This window comes from Cyanistes caeruleus, chromosome 2 (assembly GCF_971803275.1).
Source record: "Cyanistes caeruleus chromosome 2, bCyaCae1.hap1.1, whole genome shotgun sequence".
Classification (NCBI taxonomy): Eukaryota; Metazoa; Chordata; class Aves; order Passeriformes; family Paridae; genus Cyanistes; species Cyanistes caeruleus.
Window position 1 is genome coordinate 69,308,286 of NC_141702.1, and position 25,981 is coordinate 69,334,266.

General features: G+C 40.4%; 1 protein-coding gene and 3 long non-coding RNA genes across 4 annotated transcripts in view; 3 read left to right on the plus strand and 1 right to left on the minus strand.

Annotated features, from left to right (window-relative positions):
- The window catches only part of NID1 (nidogen 1), a 42,845-nt gene extending 39,321 nt beyond the window's left edge, over positions 1-3,524 (plus strand). The window contains exons 19-20 of the mRNA XM_023923851.2: positions 73-185; positions 1,660-3,524. Coding sequence (XP_023779619.2) covers positions 73-185; positions 1,660-1,781 — 235 coding nt within the window. The 3' untranslated portion in view covers positions 1,782-3,524. The remainder of the gene's footprint in view (positions 1-72; positions 186-1,659) is intronic.
- A 2,005-nt stretch (positions 3,525-5,529) lies between these two features.
- LOC147654893 (uncharacterized) lies at positions 5,530-11,212 on the plus strand. Its single transcript, XR_015283356.1, has 4 exons — positions 5,530-5,700; positions 9,545-9,799; positions 10,506-10,629; positions 10,856-11,212. It is a non-coding gene; the product is annotated as an uncharacterized LOC147654893 (long non-coding RNA).
- LOC147654894 (uncharacterized) lies at positions 8,873-17,459 on the minus strand. Its single transcript, XR_015283357.1, has 3 exons — positions 17,312-17,459; positions 15,891-16,065; positions 8,873-12,602 (listed from the first exon to the last, which is right to left on the minus strand). It is a non-coding gene; the product is annotated as an uncharacterized LOC147654894 (long non-coding RNA).
- LOC147654895 (uncharacterized) lies at positions 16,922-24,545 on the plus strand. Its single transcript, XR_015283358.1, has 4 exons — positions 16,922-17,497; positions 18,204-18,637; positions 20,545-20,689; positions 21,539-24,545. It is a non-coding gene; the product is annotated as an uncharacterized LOC147654895 (long non-coding RNA).
- The last annotated feature ends 1,436 nt before the right edge of the window (positions 24,546-25,981 follow it).

Genomic DNA, 25,981 nt, shown 5'->3' on the forward strand with positions numbered 1-25,981 from the left:
TTGTGTTGTCTTGTTTTCCCCTGTGCTTTCACCTTCATCTCACTTCTGTATATTTCCTTCTGCATTTGGCAGGGATGCTGTTGTCGCAGTGGATCGCACAATTTCATTAGAAAATGATAACTTCCAGCCTCACAAGCGCTCACGACTCTACGGAATCACCACAGCCTTTGCTCAGTGCCCAGGAGGTAATCCAGATGATTCTGGAGTTTTTACAGCTGTGTAACACCTTACTGTATAAATGAACTTAGTAGCAGCTCCCATTTGTAAGCTGTTAAATGATTTGGGCAATGAAGATTTGGGTTAGTGTTTAGGTTTCTGTTCAGTAAGAAATTAAAAGCCACATTATTTCTTTCCCATAAAAGCCATTGTTGTAGTTGCCACATGAAACTAGAACTGGAGGGGAAGAAGGGTCCTGTTTTATCCTTTGTGGAAGAACATATATGATTAAGAGGAGTTGTCAAAAATGCCAATGTATTGTCCTCTGAATTGAATGCTATATTCATGGCTAGAGCCTAATTCACTTATTAAGTTTAAACTACAGAAATAGTATGGTCTTCCAGATGTCCTTAATGAGATCCAGTGTTTTTCAAAATGGAATGTTCAGGAAACAGCAGGTGGTAGAGTGGCTGTACTGAGCTGGCCCTTCTGCTCTGTTGAATGTTAAGTTTTTCAGATATGCAATTGAAAATAGGAGAGAAATCTGATACCCCTGAAATATAATTTGGTTTTTGTGAATCAATATAATTGTGTAGTTATGTCATTCTTAGCAAATCACAGGAGAAGCATTCACTGTTTTTTATTACAATATGGCTGGAATTAAAGGAGTTGTGCTATTTTTACTTTGGGACTAAAAGCCCCCTTAGGATAGTTTCTCTTCAAATTACTCAATATATGAAATGAAAAACAATTTAGTTGAAGTTTTGTCTCAGAGCTTAAAAATATATACAAATGTCACAATTAAGAAATCAGTTATATTGTTATTACTAGTTAATTCACAGATCCATTTTGATAGGCAGTGTAAAATTAAACAACACTGTGTGCTCTGAGTATATGCTTATATTCGTAATATTCAGGATCTTGGTGTAATTTCTTTCTAAGTCTTACTCAAGTCTGTTTCAAGTGGTTTTCTTGATGGATGCCTTTCCTCTCTGATCCACTGCTTCTGACGCTGAGTTCTCCTTCATTTTACTCTTTAATGTTAACGATTCCCCAGCCACCCAATTTGTGTTTGTTTGTTTTCATGGAGCATTCCTTTGTCTTTATATGGTTGGTATCTGAGGATGATGTTCTGTGGCATTTTGAACTTTGTCCCCACATTGCGCTTCACTATTTACTCACTCCCTTCTCTTCATTCTTATATCTGTGACCATGTGGCCAGTTTATGAAGGGTATTTCAGGAACAACCCACTTGATTTATGTTGCCTCTTTCACTCTGGTATCTTTATCTTTCTTTCATGTGAATGTCAAGTTGACACAAGGGATACAGTGACTTATCTCCCTAAAGCATAGTATTCTTCCACTCCTAATCTCATTATGGCTTGTTTCCCTAGTGTAGCCATCAATCTCAACATCTCTTTTACTTGTCTGTTTGAGATTTTGTTGTGGGTTTGCATTTGTTTTTCTCTAAAGTTTTGCATCTCTGTTGGTTTTTTTTTCCAGGACATAACTACTGTACAGTGAATAACGGTGGTTGCACTCACCTCTGCTTGGCTACCCCAGGAGGCCGTACTTGCCGCTGCCCTGACAACACAGTTGGAGTAGATTGTATAGAAAGAAACTGAGCATTAAAATAAGCTTTAGAGCTGCAGACACCTTTTGGAAATGTGCTGTAAACAATTCACTCCTATCAACACAATCAGGCCCTTAAGATAAGTGCTCCATGCTGCCGACAGCAAGCCACAATGCACGTATGCAGACACACACACACCCCCCACACACACAGACAGAGGCAGAGGCTGTTTGTGCAACAGATAAGTAAGACAGGGCTGCCCAGGTTGGGTCCAACTTCACCTTATTCCTTGTAAAATTATCTCTTTTCTTTTAAAGGTAAATGTGGAGGCCTTAGTTGCATCTGTCCCAGACAAGAAGGATGTGTCTCTTGGCAAAATTGAAGTAACATAACACAGGACAGAGTAAAGAGAGTGGAAATACTCAGATCCTGAGACTGAATTTTACCTTGGAGTGTGCAGCAGTTTTCTGCAGAAGTGGTATGCTTAGCCCATCATGTATGTGTTTGGGCTTTATCTCTAGCTGAGAAAAAGTCAGGGGGTTCCAAGGATGAAAAGATAAGGGGGAATACCCAGTTAATAGCACACATTTACTGCCCAACCACATTCCTTCTCGCTACCAGTCCTTTCACTTCAAAAACTTGCATCTCAGCTTTTGACTTCTGTACTATGGAAGTACTTTATCCATGTGTTGTAAGGATTATAATTCTCACTCCGGCTCATGTGATCCTTTCCTACAGCACATGATTTGTTAAAGATAATCAGCACTGTTTATATATTTGAAGTTTTTGTTAGGTTTTAAGAGATTTATCTTTCTTCTGTTTGAGGTGGATTCCTGAGTAGTTCCCTAAAATCCACTAAACAAAATTCAGATATTTTGAACAATTGCTGGTAGGTCCTCAAAGAATGGATGTTGATTCATTGGGAGACAAGTGGTTTTAAAGAGATAGTCACATTTGTTTTCTGAGAGGTTTTAAAATAGTATTTCTACATTTGATTCTATAAACCTCAAAGTGGACTCAGAATTTTATCTTAGCAATCGTTCTTCTTTTAGCAAACCATGCCATGCCTTTTTGTAGACCATAAGAAACCATGGCAGTTAAAATCTGATCTTCAGAAAGCTCACCTCTGGTTTGGTGCTTAAGAGCAAAAAATATAGTCGTGCCCCATTTATGTGCCAGTGAGAGCAAAAACGGTGTCATGAAAATCAAAGTGAAGTTGATGTTTTCATCATCTCCAGTAAGTTTGGAGAGGAAAAATCTAAATGCATACTTATATGTCAGATTAGCAGTACAAATCTAGGAGTGGTTTGGTTTCCCCACTGTGTGCTGGGAAAGAAGCTTGCCTACAAACCAATGTGTGGCAGAGCAAAAGAGGGTTTGTGAGGCTCCTGCCAGAGCACATTTCACTGTGTCATGATCAGAGCAGTAAGCTAGTATCCCCATTTCCTCATTCCCCTTCAGACACAGCAGTCATAGTTTTAAATAGAGCCAATTTTGAGTCTTAACTCTGTGACATCTTCTTCTTTTATTTTATATTTATCATAAAAAAAACCAAAACATATAAACATTTTAAAGATCTTTTTGTATAACTTTTTATAACTTTTAATTCATTCTATTCATACACTTAATCAGGTATGTCTTACTGTAAATATCAAAAATTTGTTGAAATGAAGGTGCTTGATAATTCTTTCTCCAGAAGTATTCACATATCTGGTGAAATATTAAAGTTTACACTCTGTACAGGTATCTATAGTACAGTCAATAAAAATGGTTGGTTTTTATTTTCTATAAAAAATAATGTCATGTCTGTAGAAGGAAGTGATATGTGGTGTCTCAAATACATTCTTTTGTTGTGTTCTGGGTTTTAGCTAACTCATATCTAGTGATGGTACCTCTCTTCCAAGATGCAGCATCATGGGGGAAAAAACTGCTGCTGGGACTTTGTATTCAGGAAGCAGTAGGATGCATCAAAAGAAATACACGAGAGCTCTTGAAGAACATAGGGCATTTTTTGTTTTGGCTCAATCCTTCTGCTGGTTGTAAATTCTTGTTTACCTTTTTCAAGTAAGCATAGTTCAGCTATCCCATACTTCAGACTTCTAACAGTGAAAACATAGAACAAGGACAAGAATAAAAAGGGGTAGAATTTATCCCTATGCTCAAAAATGTCCCGGTACTGGATTTCTGGTTGATAGGGTGCTTTTTAAGGAGACTATTACTGGGATCCAAAGGGTGGCATTTGGAGTTACAGCAGGAGATTGTTGGTGATGAGTTCTGGAGACTGCATGTGGAATTGGACTGTATGCATTGAATTAGGTGGGTTTTTTTAATTTGAATTAACACTGTTCCTCTTCAATCATTATAATGATTATTAATGTACTAAACACTAGTCAGATAATTTTCTGCAAATCAATTAGCAATGACAAAGATGTCAAGGAAAATATACCTCAGCAGAACTTCTAGTGTTGATGTGTGAGCTTCTGAGTAGTCTGTAGCACAGAGAAACAATATTAGTGTGGACTTAGTTTTTAGACTGAAGAATTCAGGTATCATCTGGGATTAGGTAGCACTAAACTAGGGGAAGCTTCAGCAGATCCACATCAGTGATGTCATTGTGACAGTTTACAAAACTTCAAACTTTTCACAATTTCAGCATTCCAGTCCCTAGAAATGAGGAATTTTTAAAAACCTCTAGCATGATGTTTTGTTTCTCAGCTAATGCTTGCTCCTGACTTCAACTGCTGTAGCTCAATGCCAAAGTACAGCAAGGGCAAAGCTGTTCCCTCAGGGAAGGAAGCCATGGATTTTCCAGCCATGGACCAGTCCCACTGTACCCCAAGTGAGGCAGACAGTGCCAGTGAGGGTAACTGGATTCAGCCCAGGGACCAGAACACCAAGCAAATCTGCAATGAGAAGAGCAGGTCTGAAGTCAAGCTGGGAAACTGAGCCAGGACCATTGATCATAATCAGGTTTGGGCATATGACCAGCATCAGTGATTGCCAGCCAAGTGCACAGGGGTGAGGCAGGCCCACAGCCACCCTCAGAGGTTAGACAAGACCTGAATCAATGGGGTTGCCTGGCTGTGGCACAAGGCAAGGACCTTGGTGAGAGCCAAGCTTAAAAGCAAGCTTGCTAGCTCAGGCAAGGACCATGGTGAGAGCCCCAGCTTAAAAGCATCCTTTAAGAGCAGAGAAAAAGGGTTGCCTTCGCTGAGAACCACCAACAGAGCTGTTTGAGGATGAGCCTCTGTTGAAGTTCCCTCAAGTTTTCTTCACATCTGGTTTGGCCTTCAACAGCCAGCTAAGCTGCTAATGCTTGGGTAGTCTCCGTGTGCTGGCACTCCAGAGTTCTCTATTCCTGTATCTGTTTGCTTTCTCATTGAATCTTGCTAAATCTTTGGCCTCTAAAATGATCCATGGTGTTGAGTTCCTTATTTTAATTGCAGTCTGGCTAGGAATGTCAACTTCTGATGATATATTTAGCATTAGCCACCTGAGGATATTCTTCCTGTGTCTATCATGTTTTCTTGCTTCAATACTCACTGTTGAAAAGTTGAAATGAACTGAAAATGTGAATTTTCAGTTTCCTTCTTCTAACCCTAGAGAGTTAATGGTATCTTTCTATAAGAAAGATATTTCACCTACTCTGTCATTTTTCTAACTGTTGCTTGTTCAACTGTTCTAGACTCGCCTCAGGAGCAAGTAAATTTCAGATATATTTTTACATTATGTTTGAGGTTAAAGAGATAATGGAAAATAGGATCTTTTAATTAATTATTAATTTTTCATTATTATAATAGGTTGGGGCTGGTAGTCATACTAGTCTCTGGTTGAAGAAAAGGTTCCGTGTAACTGCAGTTCAATGGGTTTTTGCTACAAAAATCTATAGATTCCCAGGTTTTCCAGGAATGAAGAACAATTGCTTCGATGTTTAAATACAAGACAAAATACTTCCTAGAGCTATTCCAGAGGTAAGTTAAGTGTTTTCTTAAATGCCTCCATTCAGATCTTCCGGCACACTCAAAAATATTTGCTAGTAAGATTATTAATGATGGTTACCATTCTTGTAATAAGTAGCAAAAAAGTGAAACTCCTGAAAGTAGGAGTGGCTTCCTCATGGCTTAATTGGATGGTTTGGCTACCTTTCCATCTGAAGGGTATTCGAAAATCCAGCTTTAATCACTTTTTAACTTGCAAATAACCTTCCTCATGGTGAAAATCCAGTGTGGCTTTCTGGAGCTCAGCATCCTGGCCAGTGTGTTGTCCCAAGCTGATGAGCTGCTTACTCTGCAGTTATCCACTTGCACAGTTTTGTCACAACATATTAGATTTTTAACTTGCCAGCATATGATTAAGAATGACAGATGATTACTAGGGGATAATGGCCTCTCCATGGCAGTGTCACAATGCATCAGTTTAACCTATGGTTAAATGCAAACTGGGGGGGTTTATGTAGGATTTCATAACGTATTCCTTGGAGAATTTGCTGGGGAGGAAAAAACAAAAACTAAAACAAGCAAAAAAAAGCCATCAGGATGTGAAACACCTATGTCTATAGGGAATTGTGAGAAGCCCCCTGCTTGGCCTGTCTGTAAGAATGAAATATTACTTCCAGAGCCTGAGTCACCAGCTGGGTATGTGGCAGGCGATTGTTCATGAACTGATTGAATCACTCTGTTTAAATTCTAGTCTAGTAGAAGTCTGTGTTTTATCTTATAAATAAGTTTAGGATAGCATGGCAGTGAAACTGGTGAAAGGTCAGCATCCTACAAATATACATATTGATGAGTCTGGAGCTTTGCTTGACAAACAGAGGGCTCTGCTGGCAGTGGAATGCAGTGAGTGACCTTCCCTGCTGCTTTGTGGCAAAGCAGATGGGACTGCAGTAACTCAGTGGGGTTTTTGACCACAAGGATTCTGGAGTTGATGAATGGGGACAAACTGCCATTCTCACAAATAACCAGGATGCTGTGTTTCAGCCTTTGGCTTCTTAGTCTTCAGCATTCACCAGAATCCATTTGGTTTGTGGTGGTGTTGCTCACTCCAAGCAGGCAGTGTGTTCCTACTCGATGGGGTGTCTGGAACACACAGGAGGCACAGAGAGGAGCTGTGTAGTGTGGGGCCTTTGACATGAGGAAAATGGTCGGCTGTACAGATGTCAGTGGGCCATGGCAGATGGTGCCTCTGGATTTCACCCAGTAACTAGCATAGCAGCGTTGGGGAGATATTCCCAGGAACTTTCCAGGGTTATAGTGAAAGGGAAAATGTTGTTGAAGGCAACTGAAGGTTTTATGGCAGCGGATGCAGAAGTGTATGAAGTTTGGGAGGTGAGGTAAGCAATTAGCAAGATGATGGTTGTACTGTGTATTTGAAGTCTTCAGTCAGTTCGGCAGTGTGCTGCTGGGTGGGAGACTAAGATGCAGAGTAATTGTGTTACACTGGATTTCAGAAACCTTTCCGGTCTCTTCCTTTCCCGCTAGGCCCATACTATCGCAGGCACTTCAGGTGCTGTTGATTTCAGATCCTGTTCTGTTTGAGGGCAAAACCCAAGAGCAGCAGGTTTTGCTTTTCATATCTCTGTTCCCTGCTTTATAATATATAAGACACCTAACCAGATAAGCCAGGAGACAGTGATAGTCCATCCAGCTCCCAGTCAGAGGGAGAGCATGCTGCCTAGTATAACTTCTGTGACACACTTTTTGTGACACAGCCCCAGATACCCTGGTGAACCACTTCTGTCATTTCATGGTACAGCTGTTCCCTCAAGTTGGTACTCCCAACTAATACCCACCTGCACCACTTTTTCCAGGACTAGATCCTCTAGATATAAATTTCTATGCACATTAACTTTGTACAGCAAGTGTGTTACAGGGACCTTCTTTAATACTAAACAGCAGCAAAGTACTAGTGTTCTAAGAAGCTGGTAAACCTACCCAGCAGCTTGAATCCAGAGGTCCCTGGTGATGCATTTGTAAGCATGAGATTTATCCCCTTGAGCTGTACTACAGGCTGCCTTACTAGTGATTAACATTTGAGAAAATGTGTCTCATGTATTTTTAAGTGATTACACTGTAATTAGTAAGTTATTTTTAGTGATCTGTTTTAATTTCAAGCATATGCATATGGGAGATGGCAAACCACACATTTCATCCTCTTCCAGACAGAGTGTCTTTCTAGGATTCTGCTTCTCAAGTGACAATGCAACCATGGCACTGACTTCTTCAAAGCAGTAAAAGGTTAATATGCTGCAATCAATTTCTGTGCTTATGTGGCTTGTTACTAGATTTCTGTGCTGACATGCACACTGGCATTTTTATCTGACTTTCATCTGAAGAACCCATGGGTTTTGCTTTATAGGTGTTTCAGCCTAAATCCTGGCATGTCTGCTAGATTCTGTACTGTTACACCCAACTAGTAGCTCAGAGGATGACGTCTGACCTCTTGCATCTATCAAATAAAGCGTATTTGGTCCAGGGCCAAAAACATATGGCATGACATGTCTCCTCCAGACAGACACTGCTTTGTCATGGCAGGAAAACTTCCAGTAATGACAGATGTCTGTGGTCTTCATGTGCTTTCCCCTAGCTGCCTGTGATACCAGTCTCTCTGCTAGGTTTTACTGATTAACTTTCTAGACCTGGAGCCTGGAATTTGCCAGTAAAAATGCTTTTAATATTACCCATTGTTTAAGACAGAAAGGAGGAAATTGCTTCTCTTGTGGGATTTATGTGCTCCCTGTGAAAGTTCAGACCTCATTGGGTGTTCCCTAGAATCCAAACTTTTCAAGGATAACTTGGTGGTACTCATATTTGTCTGTCTGTTTCTTAGTTTGTCTGCTAGATTGATTGCCTGTGAGAAATGACATTAGGGTCTGAAAACCTCTGTAAACTGTACATTTGTTCTGAAATAGTATTCTATTTCTAGTGGAGCAAGAAAATTTAGCTTCATTTTCATTCTCCCGTGCTGTGACAAATTTATCTTCCTGCATTTATGTAGTTCTTATTTCTTTCATTTTGAGCTTGTTTTTTACTTTAATGAAGAATCATAAAAGGAGAATGGGCGTATTACATTAAAAAGACCCTCCTTCAGACATTATTTTAATAAGCAACAAATGTACAACAGTTAAGAAACACACAGGAAGAGTTTCTTTCACAGATTTTTATCCAGAATAACTTTTTCTTCTAGAACCACAGATTTTATACACATGACCCTCAATAACCTTGGCTCCAAAAGGCAAATAAAATAACCAACACACAATCTATATGCATATACTATAACTATATGCATTCTTGGAAAATTCATAGAGAAATCTGGATTGTAAGGAAGCTCTGAAGCATGTCAAGTCTTCAGATCAATGTGGGTACAACTTCCATGTAAAAATTGTTTAGGACCTTGTCCAGTCAGCTTCTGAAATCCCCAAAGATGAGGATGCAACAGCCTCTCTAGACAACATCTCAGCCATGAACCACTTCAGTGTTGAATTCCAAATCCAATGGGAATTTTCTTTAATGACTAGCAGCCATGGCTTCTTGTAATTTCCCCAAAAGGATTTGGTTCTAGGCCCTTTCTTTAGGTGGCAGAAGACTTACATTAAGCTTGCCTTTAGGGAGTATGTGTGTTGGAAGCTGGGATAGTTGGTGTATTTTGTTTTCCTGCTCAATCTGAAAGTGTGTTCTTCTTCATGGCACTTGGCATTTCTGTATTGTAGGAGCTCTATTCCAGCACACAGAATAGCTATTTGTGCATTTGCTGGTCCTGGCTGAATGCTTAGAGCTAATGAATTCTTAGAGCTACAACCCCTCTCTGAAACCCTAGGACTAGAGAAGCCCTGGAAAATGAGAGCTGTATTCATACCCCAAGTGAGAGGAGAATTAATCCACCAAACTGCAACTTTGGAAGGACTGACATGAACACAGGAGTCTTCTCACTGTCAAAGCGCAGCTGGAAGGCTTTTGGATACAGGAAGGCAGGAGTAGTTAGAGGAAGCTTCACTGGAAAGGATGCTGAGACACATAAAATGATGTTTCCTCTGAAGTTCTGCTGGGCCCAAGACAGGGTCAAACTTTTGAGGTGGGTATGCACCGGGTGAGATTTGGACCTTGCAGAGTGTGCAGGAGGGGATATGAGGGTCTCAATACCACATCTGTGATGAATAAGACCCCTTCTGGATCTGTTCCTCATTCCTTTTGAGCAATTCACTGAGCAGTGATGTCTAACAGTGTTACTCAGTGTCGAGACATTCTCTGCCAAATTACTGTCTGCTTATACATATTTGATATAAAGCGATATCAGCAGCTTCAAACTCACTAGTGGGATGTGAAAATTTCCAAAATTTGGGTGGTTGAAAGCAAGGTTATTAATATAGGCATCAGGTCAGCAGCTCACCTGTCAGGCTGAAGCCTTGAATCATGAAGCTCAAGAGCACAGCCCTCAGAATTTGCTGCAAACATACATGTGCCACAAATGCAGGATGGGGGCTAAGTGTTTTCTCAAAAGGTCAGTAGGACAAGAAGGACCTTCATCCAAATGGTTTATATTATGTTGAAATGAAGTCAGGATTAATGTTGTCACAGGAGAGGGAGCCTTATGAAATACATTTAAATTAAAGATTCTGTTATTTCAATTACTAACAAGACATAATATGAGCAAAATAATGATTTTAATATATACATCTGAAGTATAATAATGGGTTTGGAAAATGAAGAACTACTGCTGTATCACAGAAGGCTGTGCTGGAGATGAGATCTCTTATATCCTGTATATCTCTATATTTCAGATTCTGCCTTCATTCTGCTCTGGGTTGCCATAGATCTCATGGAACGTTTAAAATACAGTCAGTCCAGACATGAGATGCTGAAACATTCAGCAGCAAAGTACTTCTGAATGCAGTATACCTTCAGGCAAGTCAGGCAAGAATTTATTCCTTACTGCCAAAATATACCATCAAGTTGTAAAACACAACTAATGTTTTAAACTTTAAGTACTGTATTAGTGTAATCAGCTAAATAGCCATCTAATTACGATTTCTCATCCTCAAGTTAGCCGTAATATTGCACATGGCTCAGGTATAATTTTGTTAATGCAAAACTGCCCAGTATCACTTAAATTCCGTAATTTCTGATTCAGCATTTCAGGTGGTTAGGCAAGTTATTAATTCCAAAGGAAGAGCCTTCAAGTACAGTTTTCTGTTTGTTTTCTTGACTTGAGAAGCTTCCCAGAGTTGTGCAAGAGAACAATGTTTTATTCTTTGTATCTTGGATCAGTGTGCTGCCTTGAACTCCCAAGATGCATCCAGCTGCAGCTGCCTCAAATGGAAAATAGATCGGACATCAGAGAAGGTTTAAGGGTTCTTTAGGCTGCTTGTAACTGGATCCCACAGCCCTATTGCTTTGCTGTGAAGTCTCCTTGCAGTGCTCAAATGGCTGTAATTCTAGCATTTTAGAGAAGAAAAAGAAAATAAAATTGAAGCTATTCTGTAGAAAATGTTGCTTTGAATTAATCTGATTGCCAGACAGCTGTTGAATGGTTTCAAGTGTGCTAAGTTACAAGCTCCAGATGTGTGGGAGAGACTACATGCAACCTGACTGACATCAGTGAAAACAACTTGTGGTGGGTGCACTGATTTGTAATACTCTTATAGAATAAGAGTCTGCTTTGTGCTTGTATGTGCAGTATCACTGAGGAAAAGCTCAAAGAGGGCTCTCTTAAGTTCTGGCTGAACAGCCCTGAAATCATGAGTTTCATCACTGAGTTGACTTCCTTCACACACAGCTTAGGTAGCTCCAAACACCCTCAGCACTTGAGCTGATCAAAGGGTCTCAAACAAGTTTTTTAAAAATACAATTTTAAATCACTTCATCCCCCATTTTGATAGCAGTAAGGGGGATTTGTTATTTTTCCACCAAGAAACCATACTTTGAAACTTGCCATGCAAACAGTAAAACAACTTGAGACACATTTTCTAGTAATTTCACTGCAATTTTCTACGTAGCTGAATTTTAATGCTCCGTTTCTGTTGCTTCTCTCTTGCCTCTCTTGGTTAAATGAAGTATATTAATTCAGCAAGTAATGTGTCGTGGTTTTCCTGCTAGTGAATGACTGAGGCCCCCTGGTGCCTTATTTATTAGCAGATCTGGGAACAGAGTGAAGCATTGCAGTTTCCTGTTTGTCCTCGTGTTTAATTATGCAAGTAAACCAGATCATGCTCTTTGCCACTGCACACTCAAGCCTGGACCCCACATTTCTTCTATGCTCTCATATCCTTTCTTCTTCTTGCGGCCTTCCTCTCAACAGCTCTGCAGTATCTCTCAAAGGAGAGGTAAAACACCACAAATACCAAGCTGCACAACACACACAGGAAGGGTTTCATTTTTCTTCTGACTGACTTTTATGGTCCTTTGATGCTTGCTAAGTTGGACAGTGGTGCTGGTTTTTGCCCTCTGGACTCTGCATTACTCTCCTCTTTGTTCTCCCCCTTATTTTTAGAAAAGATATTTTGCATTGCTTTAAGCCTAGCTCACATTTTCTTGGTTGCAGTTAAGGTGCTCTGTGGTTCGTTGCTTCTGTTTATGCAAGAACCCTCATCAAAGACTTCATCTTTTCCCATTTAAAAGACCATACAGAGATCAAAAGTAAGACTTGAAAAGCCAAATCTCCCTTGAAAATAGCTTTCCCAAAATATCAGCAAAAGCTGTAAGTGCAAGAATTCAGCAAGTCCAAAGGTTGTTTTTCGATTAATGCAGCTGTGGTTACAGCTCAGGTAACCGGACACCATCTAGTGGCAGAAGATCAAAAATAATCTGATTACAGTCATGTTGATCCCTCCTCTGGGGTTTATTCAAATGTTCACGGTGCTCCGGTTCCTTCTGAAGACCTTTGTGTTCACAGACAAAAAATGCACTTGTTGTACTGACTCAAAAACTCAGGAAATTAAATGTTAGCTTCTTGTCAAATAATCTATTAGTAATTTGCAGCCCTCAAGAAGATATTTACAGTTTGAAATTATATTCTAATGAATGTGATCAATCAATATCTTGATTGAGAGTAGTCTGATGTGTGGAATTCAGTAAAGCATTTAAAACCAGTTGGCTCCTAAGTGTGCATGGGATTTTTATTTGGGGGTGAGTTGGGTGTTGGGTTTGGTGTGGGGTTTTGGGTTTTTTCTTTTGTCTGTTCTGATTCAAAAGCATGAATTATTTGAGTGCAGTATTTAGACCAACTTGGCAAGGAAAGTACTGCTTAGTATTTGCAACACATGTTTTGCCTAATATTTGCTTAAAACTTCATGTATTAGCTGTCCTGAGGTTATTAGAGAGTGCAGTGTCTTAAAAAAGCAAGACAATTCACTGTTTACTTTGGATATAGTTTATGCAAACAAACATTTGTTAAGGCTTTAGTGTCATTTGACCATTTTTTGTAAACAAGACAATATTTTTTTTTTTTTACTTGCTTGTACACTGCAAATAAGATACTGAGTAACTAATTTTCTGTTGGCTAGGACAGCATGATGGATGAGTTGTGGAGATTCTTGACTGATAATGTAGATTCCCTGTCTTGGTCTCTTTTTAGCATAAAAAGCCCAATTTAAAAATAAAGAACAAATCTCAGCCTTCATTATTTAGAGTTGTTATGTAGTGCTAGTAGTTTCTAAAGCTGAGAACGGAACTTGATACTTGTTTCTCTAGAGGTCTACAAGGTCTCAGGGATAAATGTTTGTCAAAATAAGATAAAACTGAAGAACAGTAAAATTGAAACTCATCCCTATCATCTCTAAAATACATATTTGTTGCAAGCACAGGAAGCTGATAAAAAGTCTATGCCTTTCTCACTAGACCTGTCTCCCAGCACAAATAGATGTCACTTGTTAGCAATGTATTTCCTTTACCTCATTGTATGACAATCCTTTTCTCTTCAAGACCTAAGTGAAAGGCAAGGTCACTGCTTGGAAGCCTTAATGTCTTAAATTGGCATTTAATAGCAGAGCTGCTGAGAACAAAAAAGACCTGTCCTAAAGAACAGACCAGCTAATTCACAACATCCAAACCGGGAAGTGCAATTTAGGAACTGTGAACTTCAGTCCAAATTCCATGTTTGAAGAGGGGTTGAAATTTGAAACTTCACAGCTGGATCTCATTCTCTTTTATGAAAAGACCCTTATCTTTTACCAGAGCTTTAGGCTATGCACAGAAAACTTGAGACATGAACCGCTGTCTTGAAGCAAATGTGTTAGGCAGATTATGCACATAAAAGCAAAATAAATGAAAGATCTCGCATCAAAAATCCTATGTGAGAAATTCCAGTAGATGTAGTCCTGCTTTATCCAGGGAATCTAATGAACCACATGCAAAGTTGAGATCCATGTAACTAGTAAAGTAAATTTAAAACCCTTTTTTAGTGTAGCTCAAGCATAACTTTATTTTAAAACCTTCAAGCCTTAATATATAGCTTCTACATTCCTTTATACAGGAAACACAAATGGTTTAATCAGTCCCATCAGCACTAGGAACAAAATATCTGCAGCATCAAGTATTAAACATCCCAATGCTGCTGCTCCCTTACTTTTTCCTGAGGCACCTGTGAAAGCCCACCCTCAGCTAGTCCTTGTGAGACCACCCAGGGGCTACATTAGCACTGCACCCAGGCTTGCTGCCAGCACTTTGGATGACCTTTTCTACGTTCTTAGGAAGCATCAATACGCGTGCAGTCTGACACAGCTGCAGGTCTTCACACACCCAGCCACCACCACCTCCCTCTCCTTCCAGGCCAGCATCAGGAAGCTTGCCCTCAACCCATCCTCCCTTTACAATCTTGCTGGCAGCTGCCTGGTTTTGTGCAGCTCTAGCAAGTTTGATGTCTTTGATGCTGCTTTTGGCTGAGAAGCTCAATGAGCAGACTGATCTGATACAGAGATTAAATCACTGGCAATCCTTGTTATTTGAAAGAACTCGGATTTGTGGGAAGCTGTGATTTATTACAGCTAACAGCTCCGAGGAAGCAGTTTTAAGGCACAGGTGTGAAATACAAGTAACATAGTTCAATTATGGATTAAAAGTAGCTGCTCTGAATTTAGGAGAATTAGCACCTATTGAGCAGAAGTTGTCAGAGAGGAGAAAGGTTTGGTGGCTAGTGCCTGTTAGAGTTTGAGGTCAGGGGGTCATAATGTGGGTCAAAGTTTTGTAACATTCGTTGGGGGCTGGATGAGGTTCTGTCTGATTCCTCTGCTTTGCTCCGTGGTCTACTGTGGATGCATTTTCTGCTTGAATGGTGTGCAGAATTACAAGTTGTGTGTGGTGACACTTTTACAAGCTTGAGAAGACATAATTGGCAGTTTCAGAAATATTATGTGTCTCAGTTCTTATGCAAGTCAAGTGTGGAAGAGAGTGCTGAGCATCCCACATTCAAAGCTTAAACACAAAGCTCTGCATTCAAACCTTTTCTGTTGATAGTTTTGAGACAGGAGGACAATGTGACTCACTCATTTATTTTGCTCTAAAACTGGGAAAATAACAGCTCCTCACGCCATGGGTTTGATGCCAGGATCAACTGTAGACCATGAGTATGAGAAGGATTACAGAATTGCCATGTGTCAGAACCAGGGCAGATGCAACCAATGGTCTAACATAAGGAGGTGCAGGAGCAGAAAGGCTGCATAGATCTGCCCATGATGGCTGCTCCACTGGCAGTGACAGTCATGAACCACAGCTCTGCTACCTGCTCAGTAAGTCTGTTCCTCACTGAGACTCACAAGAGACTCCTGAATGAACAAACACAGAGTGTGGGGCTAAGTCCAGACTCATGAAGATGGAAGGACAGAAGATGGGAATTTTTTAGGCCCTTGTACATTTTAAACAAGTGGAACTCTTCACAGCTCTTTTCTAAACCAATGATTGGGAAAAGGCTTTGTCAGCATACCTTTGTTGCCTAGAAAAAGGTTCTCAAACTTAAGGCAATGAGGAGCTTTGTCTGATGTGGTTTGATTTAAATTCTAGCCCATATGTATATGCATGTGAGATAAATACATCAGAAAACTTACCACCATCCATGGAGGGTTACAGGCAAAAACAAGATGTGTGATAGGTAGGTGAGCTCAAACAGCAGTCTGGAACTAGGTCACACAAACAGAAACCAGGTAAAAATTGTGTCCCTGGTCTTCAGTGCTTACCTCTGTTATTGGGTTGGAGTCAGCAGGATGTGTTAGGGAACAGCATTCTTTTAAATTGTACCAGTGGTGGGTTTAGTTACTTGCAAGAGGAAGATTTTTCTGAAGTAACATGTAAAGCAGTGTAAAAGTGCAGGAAGTGAAGTAGAAAATCAGCCTTTGCTAGGATAGAGCTAGCCTGTGAAAGTTTTTGAAGCAAGGACAAGAAATACATAGTAGAGACAACAGGAACTTTTAGAAACACATTACATAAAAAACTGCTAAACAATAATCATCCCGTACTTCACTATAATCCTGAACTAGTGGGTTGTGATCCTTTGTTGATGAAAAACTGCTATGTTGCAAAATCAGCTAAAACAAAATGTCAAGCGCTTTTGTAAAGAATTGTCTACTTTTCTTCCAAAGGAAGCTGAGGTTAGAGTTCTGCACTATTGCATGTTTTCATCACATATTTAAGCTGGTGGGATAATTAACATTTCTTTTATACCTTCAACTCTAAAATCTGCTAAGTAGCAAACAAAAAGCAAAGAGGGTGAATTTTAGTCAGACGAAATATTTAAGGTCAGTACTCAATATGAGTACATCTCAGTATCAAATATGAGTGCAATGGCATATATACACTGATAAATCAGAGAGTGGAATCACATGTAATGTGTTGTCTTACTGCAACACTTGTTTTTTGTGGGACATTCTTCATCTCTGTATTTTGAGGAGTGCTTTTAAGCACCCTCTTTGTCTGGTTTCTCAAGGCCAGCATAGCATCAGAGTAAAACAGCATTCTCAAATCTTCAAAAACGTGTAATGGTAAAAATGTTAGTGTCTTTAGCCTAATATGTTTTCTACACCTTCTAGTGCAGGGCCTGAAAAGAGAGTAGAACAAGAATAGAGGTAGAACAGCTTTGATGGTGCTGTGTTAGACAAGGAGGCCTTCTTCAGCTGAAGGTGTGTCCTAGCATCTGCTTTTTCCTTCCTTCTGTCCCTTCCCCAGGTTGGGTTGTGTTGGTTTTGTCCAGGCCTACAAAACCCTCTCAGGGTCCTGAGGGCAGGCACGGGGTGTCTGCCTTGGAAGCTGATGGCCACAGCTGTAGCTTGCCCAAAAGTACCAGAGTGGCTTTGAAATTCGGATCCCTCTTGCAGATCAACAAGGATCTGTCTGTGCAGGAGGGACTGATGGTTTGGGCAGAGCTCTCCGGGGGACGGAGAGCCAATTCGGATAAAGCGCATTGGTGAGAAAGGGCGCTGCTGCTCACAGCGGCCTAGGGAAACACCGCCGCCAGCCCGAAGGTGCAGCGGGAGCCGTGCCTGGGCACAGCAGGAGCAAGGCCTTTTCTCCAGACTCCAGCCAGAAGCCGCAAGAGAAAGTTTGGGAGCAGGGAAGCCGTGGGAGCGTGTCCCGGGGCTCTCCGTGCCGGAGCAGCACGTACCGCTAGGTGGTAGCGCACGGACACAGAATGCCTTTCCCGCAGCCGGGATCTCGGCGAGCCTGAGGCGGGGGCAGCCAGGACGGGCCTGGAGCGGGGAGCAGCTGGCCGGGCTTCGGAGCCGCAGCGCCTCTGCTGCCATTCCGTGACTGCACGCTTGGCGCGTTCCCTGCAGAACCTGTGGTGATGGTGAGTTGGAATGGTAACTTCAGGAAGTACAGAGGGCTTCAGAAAGTAAAATGTTAGTAGAATATGGAACAACAACAAAAAAATAAATATGAACAGCCGGCTCTGGGAATTCAACCCTTTTCTTCCCATTATCTATTAAAGAGCAGCAGAACAAAGAGACAAGCCATAATCTGGCCGAAGGTGCTGATGAGGTACTCCTTGGGATGGCATTGCCCCAAACACAGTTTGTGAGGATTGCAAAAAAGCTGTTCTGAGGAAGCTGCTATCATTCCATTAATCTGCCTTAGAGCTCTCAGCAGCTATCATGCTACTGAGATGACTCTGCATTAAGGCATCCAGGCCCTATGCAATCTTTAGTTTTTGGGTCCCTGGACAGTGCTGTGCTTCACAAAAAATCTCACGAAAAACTGAACTGAAATAGAGTTTAGTTCATTTCTGTCAGTACTATATATATTGCAGTAAACACATTATGAATGAACACTAGCAATCTGAGAGACTTAAACAGGAAGAGAGGAGCTAAGACCTGTGAGGAAAAAACTCTGTTCTGCTCTGAACCAGCAACTGCCAGCAGTAATTTTGGGACTCGTTAGCAATCCTCTCATTAACTAGCTCCCTGTGGAAACAAAGATCCAACAAAGCAACCTGTTGTGAAAATTGATTCCAGTAAATGAGCAACAAACCCCCAGTGTGTTGTTTTTTCTCCTAGGACACGCTCCTGCCCATCAGTCAGTCCATCTGCCTGGCAGTCCATTGGGACCAGCTGCCATGCCAAGCCATCAGTGTGCTGGGTTACCAATGTATCCCCCAGCCCTGGCAGAGCATGGAGTACCTGCCCACCAGCCAGCCAGACCACAGTGGAGCCTTTGGAATGGACTGTGGCAGAAGGTTCAGAACTGTGAATCATCTGGAATCACGGAATCTTTGCAAAATATATTTTTCTTGTGTAAATCCCCCTATTGTTTGTTCCAGTCATAAGAGAAGAAAAATCCAAAATCTTCCTTAGGAGAGGAATTGTGGCATCTTTTCAGGACTGACCACTGTGCTTATCAGGAAGTTGTTGTAATGAATGTTGTCCCACCTTTAGAGAGCCTTTTTTTCCAAGTCCCCCAAGATTTTCATCCACCTTCCTTTATCAAGCAGGTATTGTCAGACTGTTGGTGTAGCTGAGCCAATTGAATGGCAATGTAGTTCAAAAAAACCAAAAATATTTGAAAACATCTTCTGGAAGGTCATCATTGGTCCTTGAACCAGGGTTTGAATAACTCAGAGGTAGCTGGCCTAGCTGTTTTTCCCCTCCATTGTTTCGGGGAGAAGTTCCAAATTCTGAGTGTGGTGATTTAAAAGATCTTTCTCCCAGCGTAGTTCTGGGCATTAAATATGCTTTTTTAATTAATGAACTCATTGACCCCTTTGTGTTCTATATTATAACCACAAAATAATGAGGGTGGTTACTAGTACCTTGCAAAATAATCATGGAAGGTTGAACTACAATAATAGGATCATCTAAGTATTTGGAAATAAGGGATGATACAAACTGAGAAAATCAGAGATAATTCTGTCTCTATGTTATTGTGCCATTCAATTTCCTTCTCTATGCAAAATAGTTTTTGTATATGACACTTTGAAATTGCAATATTTTTTAAGCCAAGAACTGAATTAAGTAGATATTTCTTGGCTTAATATTGCATGGAGTTTAGTAAATTCTATATAGCATTTAGCAATTGTCTGGGAGCTTAGTACTTGAAGGAACCTTCCAAAACTGAATCCAGCTGTCTGCCATTGTAGGCAGCCTTGTCCTATTATCCTTTTAAAGGATTTATCAAGCTTCATCTTAAAACTGATTAGGCCTTTTCCAGTCACTATTCCTGACTGGATGTCTGTTCCAGAGCATCACTTTATTGATGGGTAGAAATAATCCCCAAACTCCAGCCTAAATTTGTATGTGGCTGGCTCACAGCCATGTGTTCTTGTGCCAACATTATGACATTTTTAAGCCTTTCTTTCCCCTTCTTCCTGTCTCTTTCCAGTGTTTTTACAGAAAGCAATCGTATGCCCTCACAGACTTTTTAAAATGAAACAAGCTTACCTGGTTTAGTCCTCTCTTATAAGACAGTTTTGAATCCCCAGCATCTTTCTCTGCATTCCTTCAACATGAGTTAGGGTTTTTCTGAACACAGGGACCCAAGATGCTGTGCTTTGCCTCATCCAGGCAGTGCCTCACAGCGTGGCACTCACGCTCAGGGTTTTCTCTAAGAGTGCTGCACTGCGTACAAGCTTTTGGCAACTGATCCCTTTATCCATCATCACAGGCATGCCCAGCTCAGTTGAGTGTCCTATGTCTTTACATTCCTTCTGCTGAGAAAGCAAACTGCAGGGGGAAAAAAAAAAAATAAAAATAACTGGGACAAAAAGGGAAATTCAGCTTGAGGCGTCTTCCCCTAAACAGGACACGTCAGACAATCCTTTGAGCAGTGAGTATAGACCTTGTAATTTCTGAATTGGTCAAGCCATAATAAGAGTGTGGGTTTTTTTCCCTGATTAAATTGTTCCATATCCCAGTTCTATAAATACAGGGCTAAAATACTAGGTGCAGCCTGTGGTATATATTTGATAGGATTTGGAATTCTTCCAGTTTGGCCTGATAGTGTCTGATGCCAATGTTTTCCCAGGTAACTTTGCAGCATGTGGATTGGTAAGCAGTAAAAAATATGACAAAGGGTTCCAGATACCTGCTACACAGTGCTGAATGATACTTCTTGTTCCAGAATTTTTTAAAATGAGAACATTTTAGGCCTAAATGTTATTTAAAGGAGAAAGCCAGATCTGAGTTGTGCCCAAACCTGCTCTAACTTAGCAACCTTCCTGGAACTGGGAAAATGCCTTTCTGTATTTGCTGGATTCTCAGTTTGTGATAAAAAGGAAGTAAAGTGTAATTCTCACCCATGAACTGGTTTGGAAGGACAGCGTAAGTTCTTGTGTTAGACATGCCCTAGGAGTACATACAGCTCCTGCTTTTTTGAACTTAATTCTCTGTTTCCCTTTTCCAGTTAATATTGGTTGGTTCCTTTGGAGAAACTTCTCACTTACACTGGTACACAGTCAGACTCCAGGGATATGGAAAGGACTCCAGAGAGCGGCTTCACAAAACAAAAAGCAAGGAGTATATTTTGTTCAGTTCTATGGTTTTTTAAGGTAATGTGGCTCAGTCCAAAGAAATTATCAGGAAAATATGGCTTCCAGAGCCATTTTAATCCTTGAGTCTATTTTCTGTTCTTTCTATGTATCATGTTCCAGATCTGCTGCATTTCTTTCTTTAATTGTTTTGTTACTTTGTAAAAGTCAATGAAGATACAAAGTTACAAAGATAAAAAACTGTCCAGATGCTGAAGCTTATGACAGATAAATAGATCAGCTTGATTATTTTTTAAAATAGTTATTGAGCCAGTCAATCTGTTCTGCTGTCTTGCTCTGCTGAATAAGGGCTACTTACTTGTGTGAGGCTACACTGCCTAAAAGGCAAGCTGTACAGGGGACAGACATGTATCTGCATCTTCCTCTGAAAAATTATCAGGAAAGTGTATACAAGGAAGGCCTTAATCAGTCAACTGATCAGCTAAGAGAAACATTGTCAGCCTGGGAGAAATCACATAATCCCTATTCCCTTTCTCATTTTCTGCTAAATATTTATTAACTATTATTTTTATATAACCCTCACTGCCTTGAGATAATAAAGATGAGTGCAAGTTTTTATCAGAACCCTATTTTTCAGTAAGCTGTGCCTAGTAAAACATGTTATTGCCTCAGTATGTTGCAAACCATATGGAGAAAGCATCGTGTGAAACTGCTTTTCTCACCCACCAAGGGAAGTCCCTCAGGAGAAGAGACTTCTTGAGTATGAGGCATATAAAGACCCACTAATCCAGAAAGATTCTGCTGCAAATCCCAGAGTTTAGTTTCAGGGTTAGGTGCTCTGCTTGAGATTTTGTCCTCATTTTCCATCTCTCTGATTTCTGAAGTCCTTTTCCTTTTTCCTGCCTTCAGCCTCCCATTCTTCCTCCTAGAATGAGAATGTAAGAATAAACTTTTTATCTATTCTATGATCTAAATGTTTGGAGTGGCCATAGAGCCTCTGCTGTTGCTGATGCTGGTTCAGACATCTCAACTGCCATACACATAAAGCTCAAGGTCAGTACTTGATCAATAGAAGGGTTTGATCACTCAAAGATCTTGACTAAATCACAAGCAGACTCATGCTTTAAAAGTTTATAAATATAATATAGGTAAGTTTTTGCAAACAGGACAGGTTCTAATCATAAACTGTTAGGCCACAAAATTTAGGCTAATAGACTTCCTAATATGTGGAGAGCAGCACTTAAGCATTGTCCTTAATAAAACCTCATTTCTGTTTTGCTGGATCTATACATACAAATTTTATGTCTCTCACCTCACTGAGTTCTGCTGAACAATTAGCACAGGTATAGTGTTTTGTTTTATACAAGTCCAAGAGTAAATCAGGGCTTGGGGTGGCCTTTTGGTTGTCTCTTTTTCTTGTAAATAAAGTAGATAAGAGGTCCTAACAACAGTGTGTTCCAATGGAGGAATGGAGATAAAATTAGCATGCTTTTTAAAGTAGACATTTTACCTGAGAGAACCTGAAAACTGGATGTGTTATCAGGACTTGCCCTTCACTGCCTTATTTTCAGAATTTGTGGAAAATACCAAACCATGTCATTTAGACTGACAGTTGTTCTGTTTCCTCAACTGGAGCTAATGAAACTGTGGCAGATGTTTATAAAGCCTCTTCTGCAAGCTCATTATGATATGTGCAATAATTAGCTCTCCTGGGAATGTATTTCTCAGCAGCCTGCACAAATGACTCACACTGACTTCAGTGGAAGCTCCACACAGGGAAGGGGGTGCCTTTATGTAAACTTGAGAAAAAATAAAATGCTGTCATCTCTACTTAGAGAAGACAAGTTAAATCTGTAGATACAGCTGACTATTTTTATGTCATCCTCCCGCTTTACTCACTGCCATTGAATTCTGCCTAGGCTTATTGCTCTCTCAGAGATTCTTTCCTCCCACCTCTCCTGTGGTCTTTGATTGACTCAGGCACTGTGGCCCATGTTTTTCCTTTTAGGCACATCACCCCCACTGATGGCAGCATCAGTCAAGATGCAGAATTGATTCCTCTGGCTCTAAGAGAGTCCTCTTGTCTCCTAAAGTCCTCTCAGTAAAAGGCAGCAGTTGAGAGTTTTATCCTCCCCTCGGTACTCCTGCTATACACGGCTGCAGCTGCGATGATTTTAGCAGAGCAAGTCCTGGCATATGTTGGTGTGAGAGAGCTGACTGCTGCTTTGTGTTTTGTTTAGGCTTTGGCTGTCGTGTTTGCACAGTGCACTTTGTGAGCCTGACATTTTGTGCATTGTATAAGCTCCGGATGAGTCACAGAGGCAAAGATCCACGGGAATCTTTCCAGTAACTTCAATAGGCTTTGACTGGAGCCTCTAGCACCCTCGACTGGAACAGATGGTGTGTCTGCAGGAAAGCAGGCAGCCTGATGGACATCGTTTAGGGCTGTATGATGTCACTGACACTGATTTGCATCAGTTGATAGTGAAACCATAATTCACATAGATGCAAAGCCTCTCCTAAGTGTCGCCATACTGAGTGCAGTCCCGTTGCACCTTTATTCCATTGTTCCATCCCTGGCAGTGGGGAGCAGCAATAGATAGATGGGGGTAACACATTTCTATTACAGTCTTCTCTCCTAAGCATTAGGAACTGGATTTGGTTTAGCTCCTAAAACGTGGCGGGGCTTTTGATCTTTTCACCTTCTGGCATTTATTTTTTAAAAGTTCATCTTGGAGGGGATGAAACACTTTGGTAGAAATTTGCTATTTGTTATTTCTACACAGAGAAAAACAGAAATGCTAAAATTGACTGCAAAGGTAGTACAGTAAAAATCTGCTTACCTATGACACAACCTTTCTGAAGGCATCCACCGACAGAGGGAAGCAGCTAAAAATGTATGCTTTGCTAAACCTTTAACAGCTGTGGAAGTATCACCAGGTATTTGCTGTCTGTATAGAAACAAAATTACTCCTGTTGCTAAGTTTCCATGCTAAGACCTGACAGCAGGTAAATCACACAGCACTCTCTTGTGCTGTGGGAAGGACACCTGTTGTAAAGACTTGTATCTCCAGGCAGGCTACACATGCAGTCGCTGACTGTATGTGTAGGGACTTGCAATGATCACTTCCTTTTTGCTATCTTACTCTAAATGTTTTTTTATTTAACAGTAAAAATCTGGAAAGGGTAAAAAAATTCACCACTTCTTAGTCTGTGGAATTCAGCATTTTCCTTGTGCTGGTGTTGTCAGATCTACTGACCCCCAGGCCAATATGATAGCAAACTCTCAGGAAGAACAAAATTCCTGTAAGCTGGGAGGGATCAGAAAGCTCTTCTGTTCTGCCTTCTAAACTTTAGTGGTGTTTTTTTGATAACTTACTGAGCTTGTAATTTTCAGTGAGAATGAAACTAGGGAACTTTCAGTACAAAATAGCCAAGCAGCTATTGATCAAGACGTAGAATGCAAAAGTGAAAATTTAAATCTCTGTCTCAAAAAGTGTTTGGAGGTGTCAAACTGAGCACTAAAAAGCAATTTCTAGATGAAAAAATATGCTGCAATCAATCACTTTCACAGGGTGAAAATTTCTTAAAACAACTATTTGCATGAGGACCTCTCTCACTGCTCACGCTCCAACAGGCTCATGTTTCAGTTTTCCTCCTGAGGCAAAGGATGGGGGAGAATCCTTCTCATGGAGAGTACAAACTTAATCTTCAAATGAACAAAGGCTCCATGACTCATAAGTTTTCTCTTCAGGTCAGGTCAGCCACTGCCAACAGCTTCCTTTGTTTACAGTCTGCTGCACTGCAGCCAGGGGTGTGGGTTGTTCATGTTGTTGCTCACTGTCATGCTGCTTATGAAAAGAGAGAGGAAACTATGTTTGTCCCTAATAAACTCTGAGAAATGATGAAAAAAAAATCAGGAATGAAGTTGCCACCATCTTTAAAAGAGAAATCTTCAGAGATTTAGACATCCTTCTAATATTTAAAAGAAAACAGACCTTTACCTTGTCCTGTCCCATATATTAATAGAACGCTTATTATCATTAGGGAGGAAAAGATTTAATGGTTTTTATTGGCTTTGGATGACTTTTACTAACTAAAATTGTTCATAACTTGAGTTTGTAACAGGTATCACATATTTTAGAGTTCATTTTTTCTTTAAGAAAACCATGATATTGAACAGAAAACCTGGGTTTGAACAATATATATAACATTTCTGTCTGCATAGATGCTGTCAGAGATACAAGTAATAATGATGTACTGAACCACAGGGTCCTTTCCTTCATTTATGTATGTCATTAAAAATTTGGCTCAATACCTTATGGAAAAGGTTCCTTCCTGAGTAGTATCATGCTTTGCCAGTAGCTGAAGTTTTAGGATTTTTCATACGCTGCCTCAAATCTGGTTTATTACTTCAGATCTAAAAATTTACATTTCCTACAATATTAATCTGAAACCTAATTTAAAAAGTGCATGCAAATCTACTTGCAGATAGTGAGGAGAGTGTCAGTGGTGGTATACACAGGTATGGGGCAAACAAAGAGATGAAGAAAAGAGTTACTATTTGTGAACTCACACGTTTTTCTTTAAAAAGTGGTCTTGGGGGATTTCTTCAGTAACATGCTCCCACATCGAGGCACAAATTGCCTCTGGTGGGTGGTAGAAGTTGGCAATCTATGTGTTCTCTGTTCCTGCTTTAGAGTATTAGACCATTCCTTCTGCTTCCTCTTGTGGCTGAAAACAAGCTGGCTCAGAGATAGTCCAACTCTGTGTGCCCTTTACTAGAGATAAAATTTATAAAAGGAGGGGACTGTTACTCTCTTTTTGCTGTTCAATGACACAAAACAAGTTCACGGTCAGCATGCAGATGTGCACACCACAGAAACATCATGGCCAGAAGAAAATTACACAGTAAACTCTACTGAGCTGGAGGGAGTTTGTTGCTCTGTATGAAAAAACCCCACAAAAATAGCACTTTTTCTTTGCTGGGAAGGATTTATTCAACATTTAAGTAGTAATTTAGATGCAGTAATTAGATTAAGCAGAACTAGATTACTACTTCTCAGTTCAGATACCCCAAATAAATAATGGCATCTTTAGTCCTTGTGACCTGCCTAGAGCCATCAGACTTCCTCTCCATCGTCACTGCACCTTCTCACAGAAGTCTGGCTAAATGTTGCAGGTTACGTTTACAGGTATAAATTGCCACACCTGTGAAAGCAAAATCTTCTGAGCATTTCAAGGGTTTGTTTATACTTTTTCAGCATTTGAATTTTTTTTTGTCTATGTTATAATGCACGGCTGAGAGCTTGAAGAAGCTTTTCCGTTTGTGTGAGCCACAGCCTCTGTGTG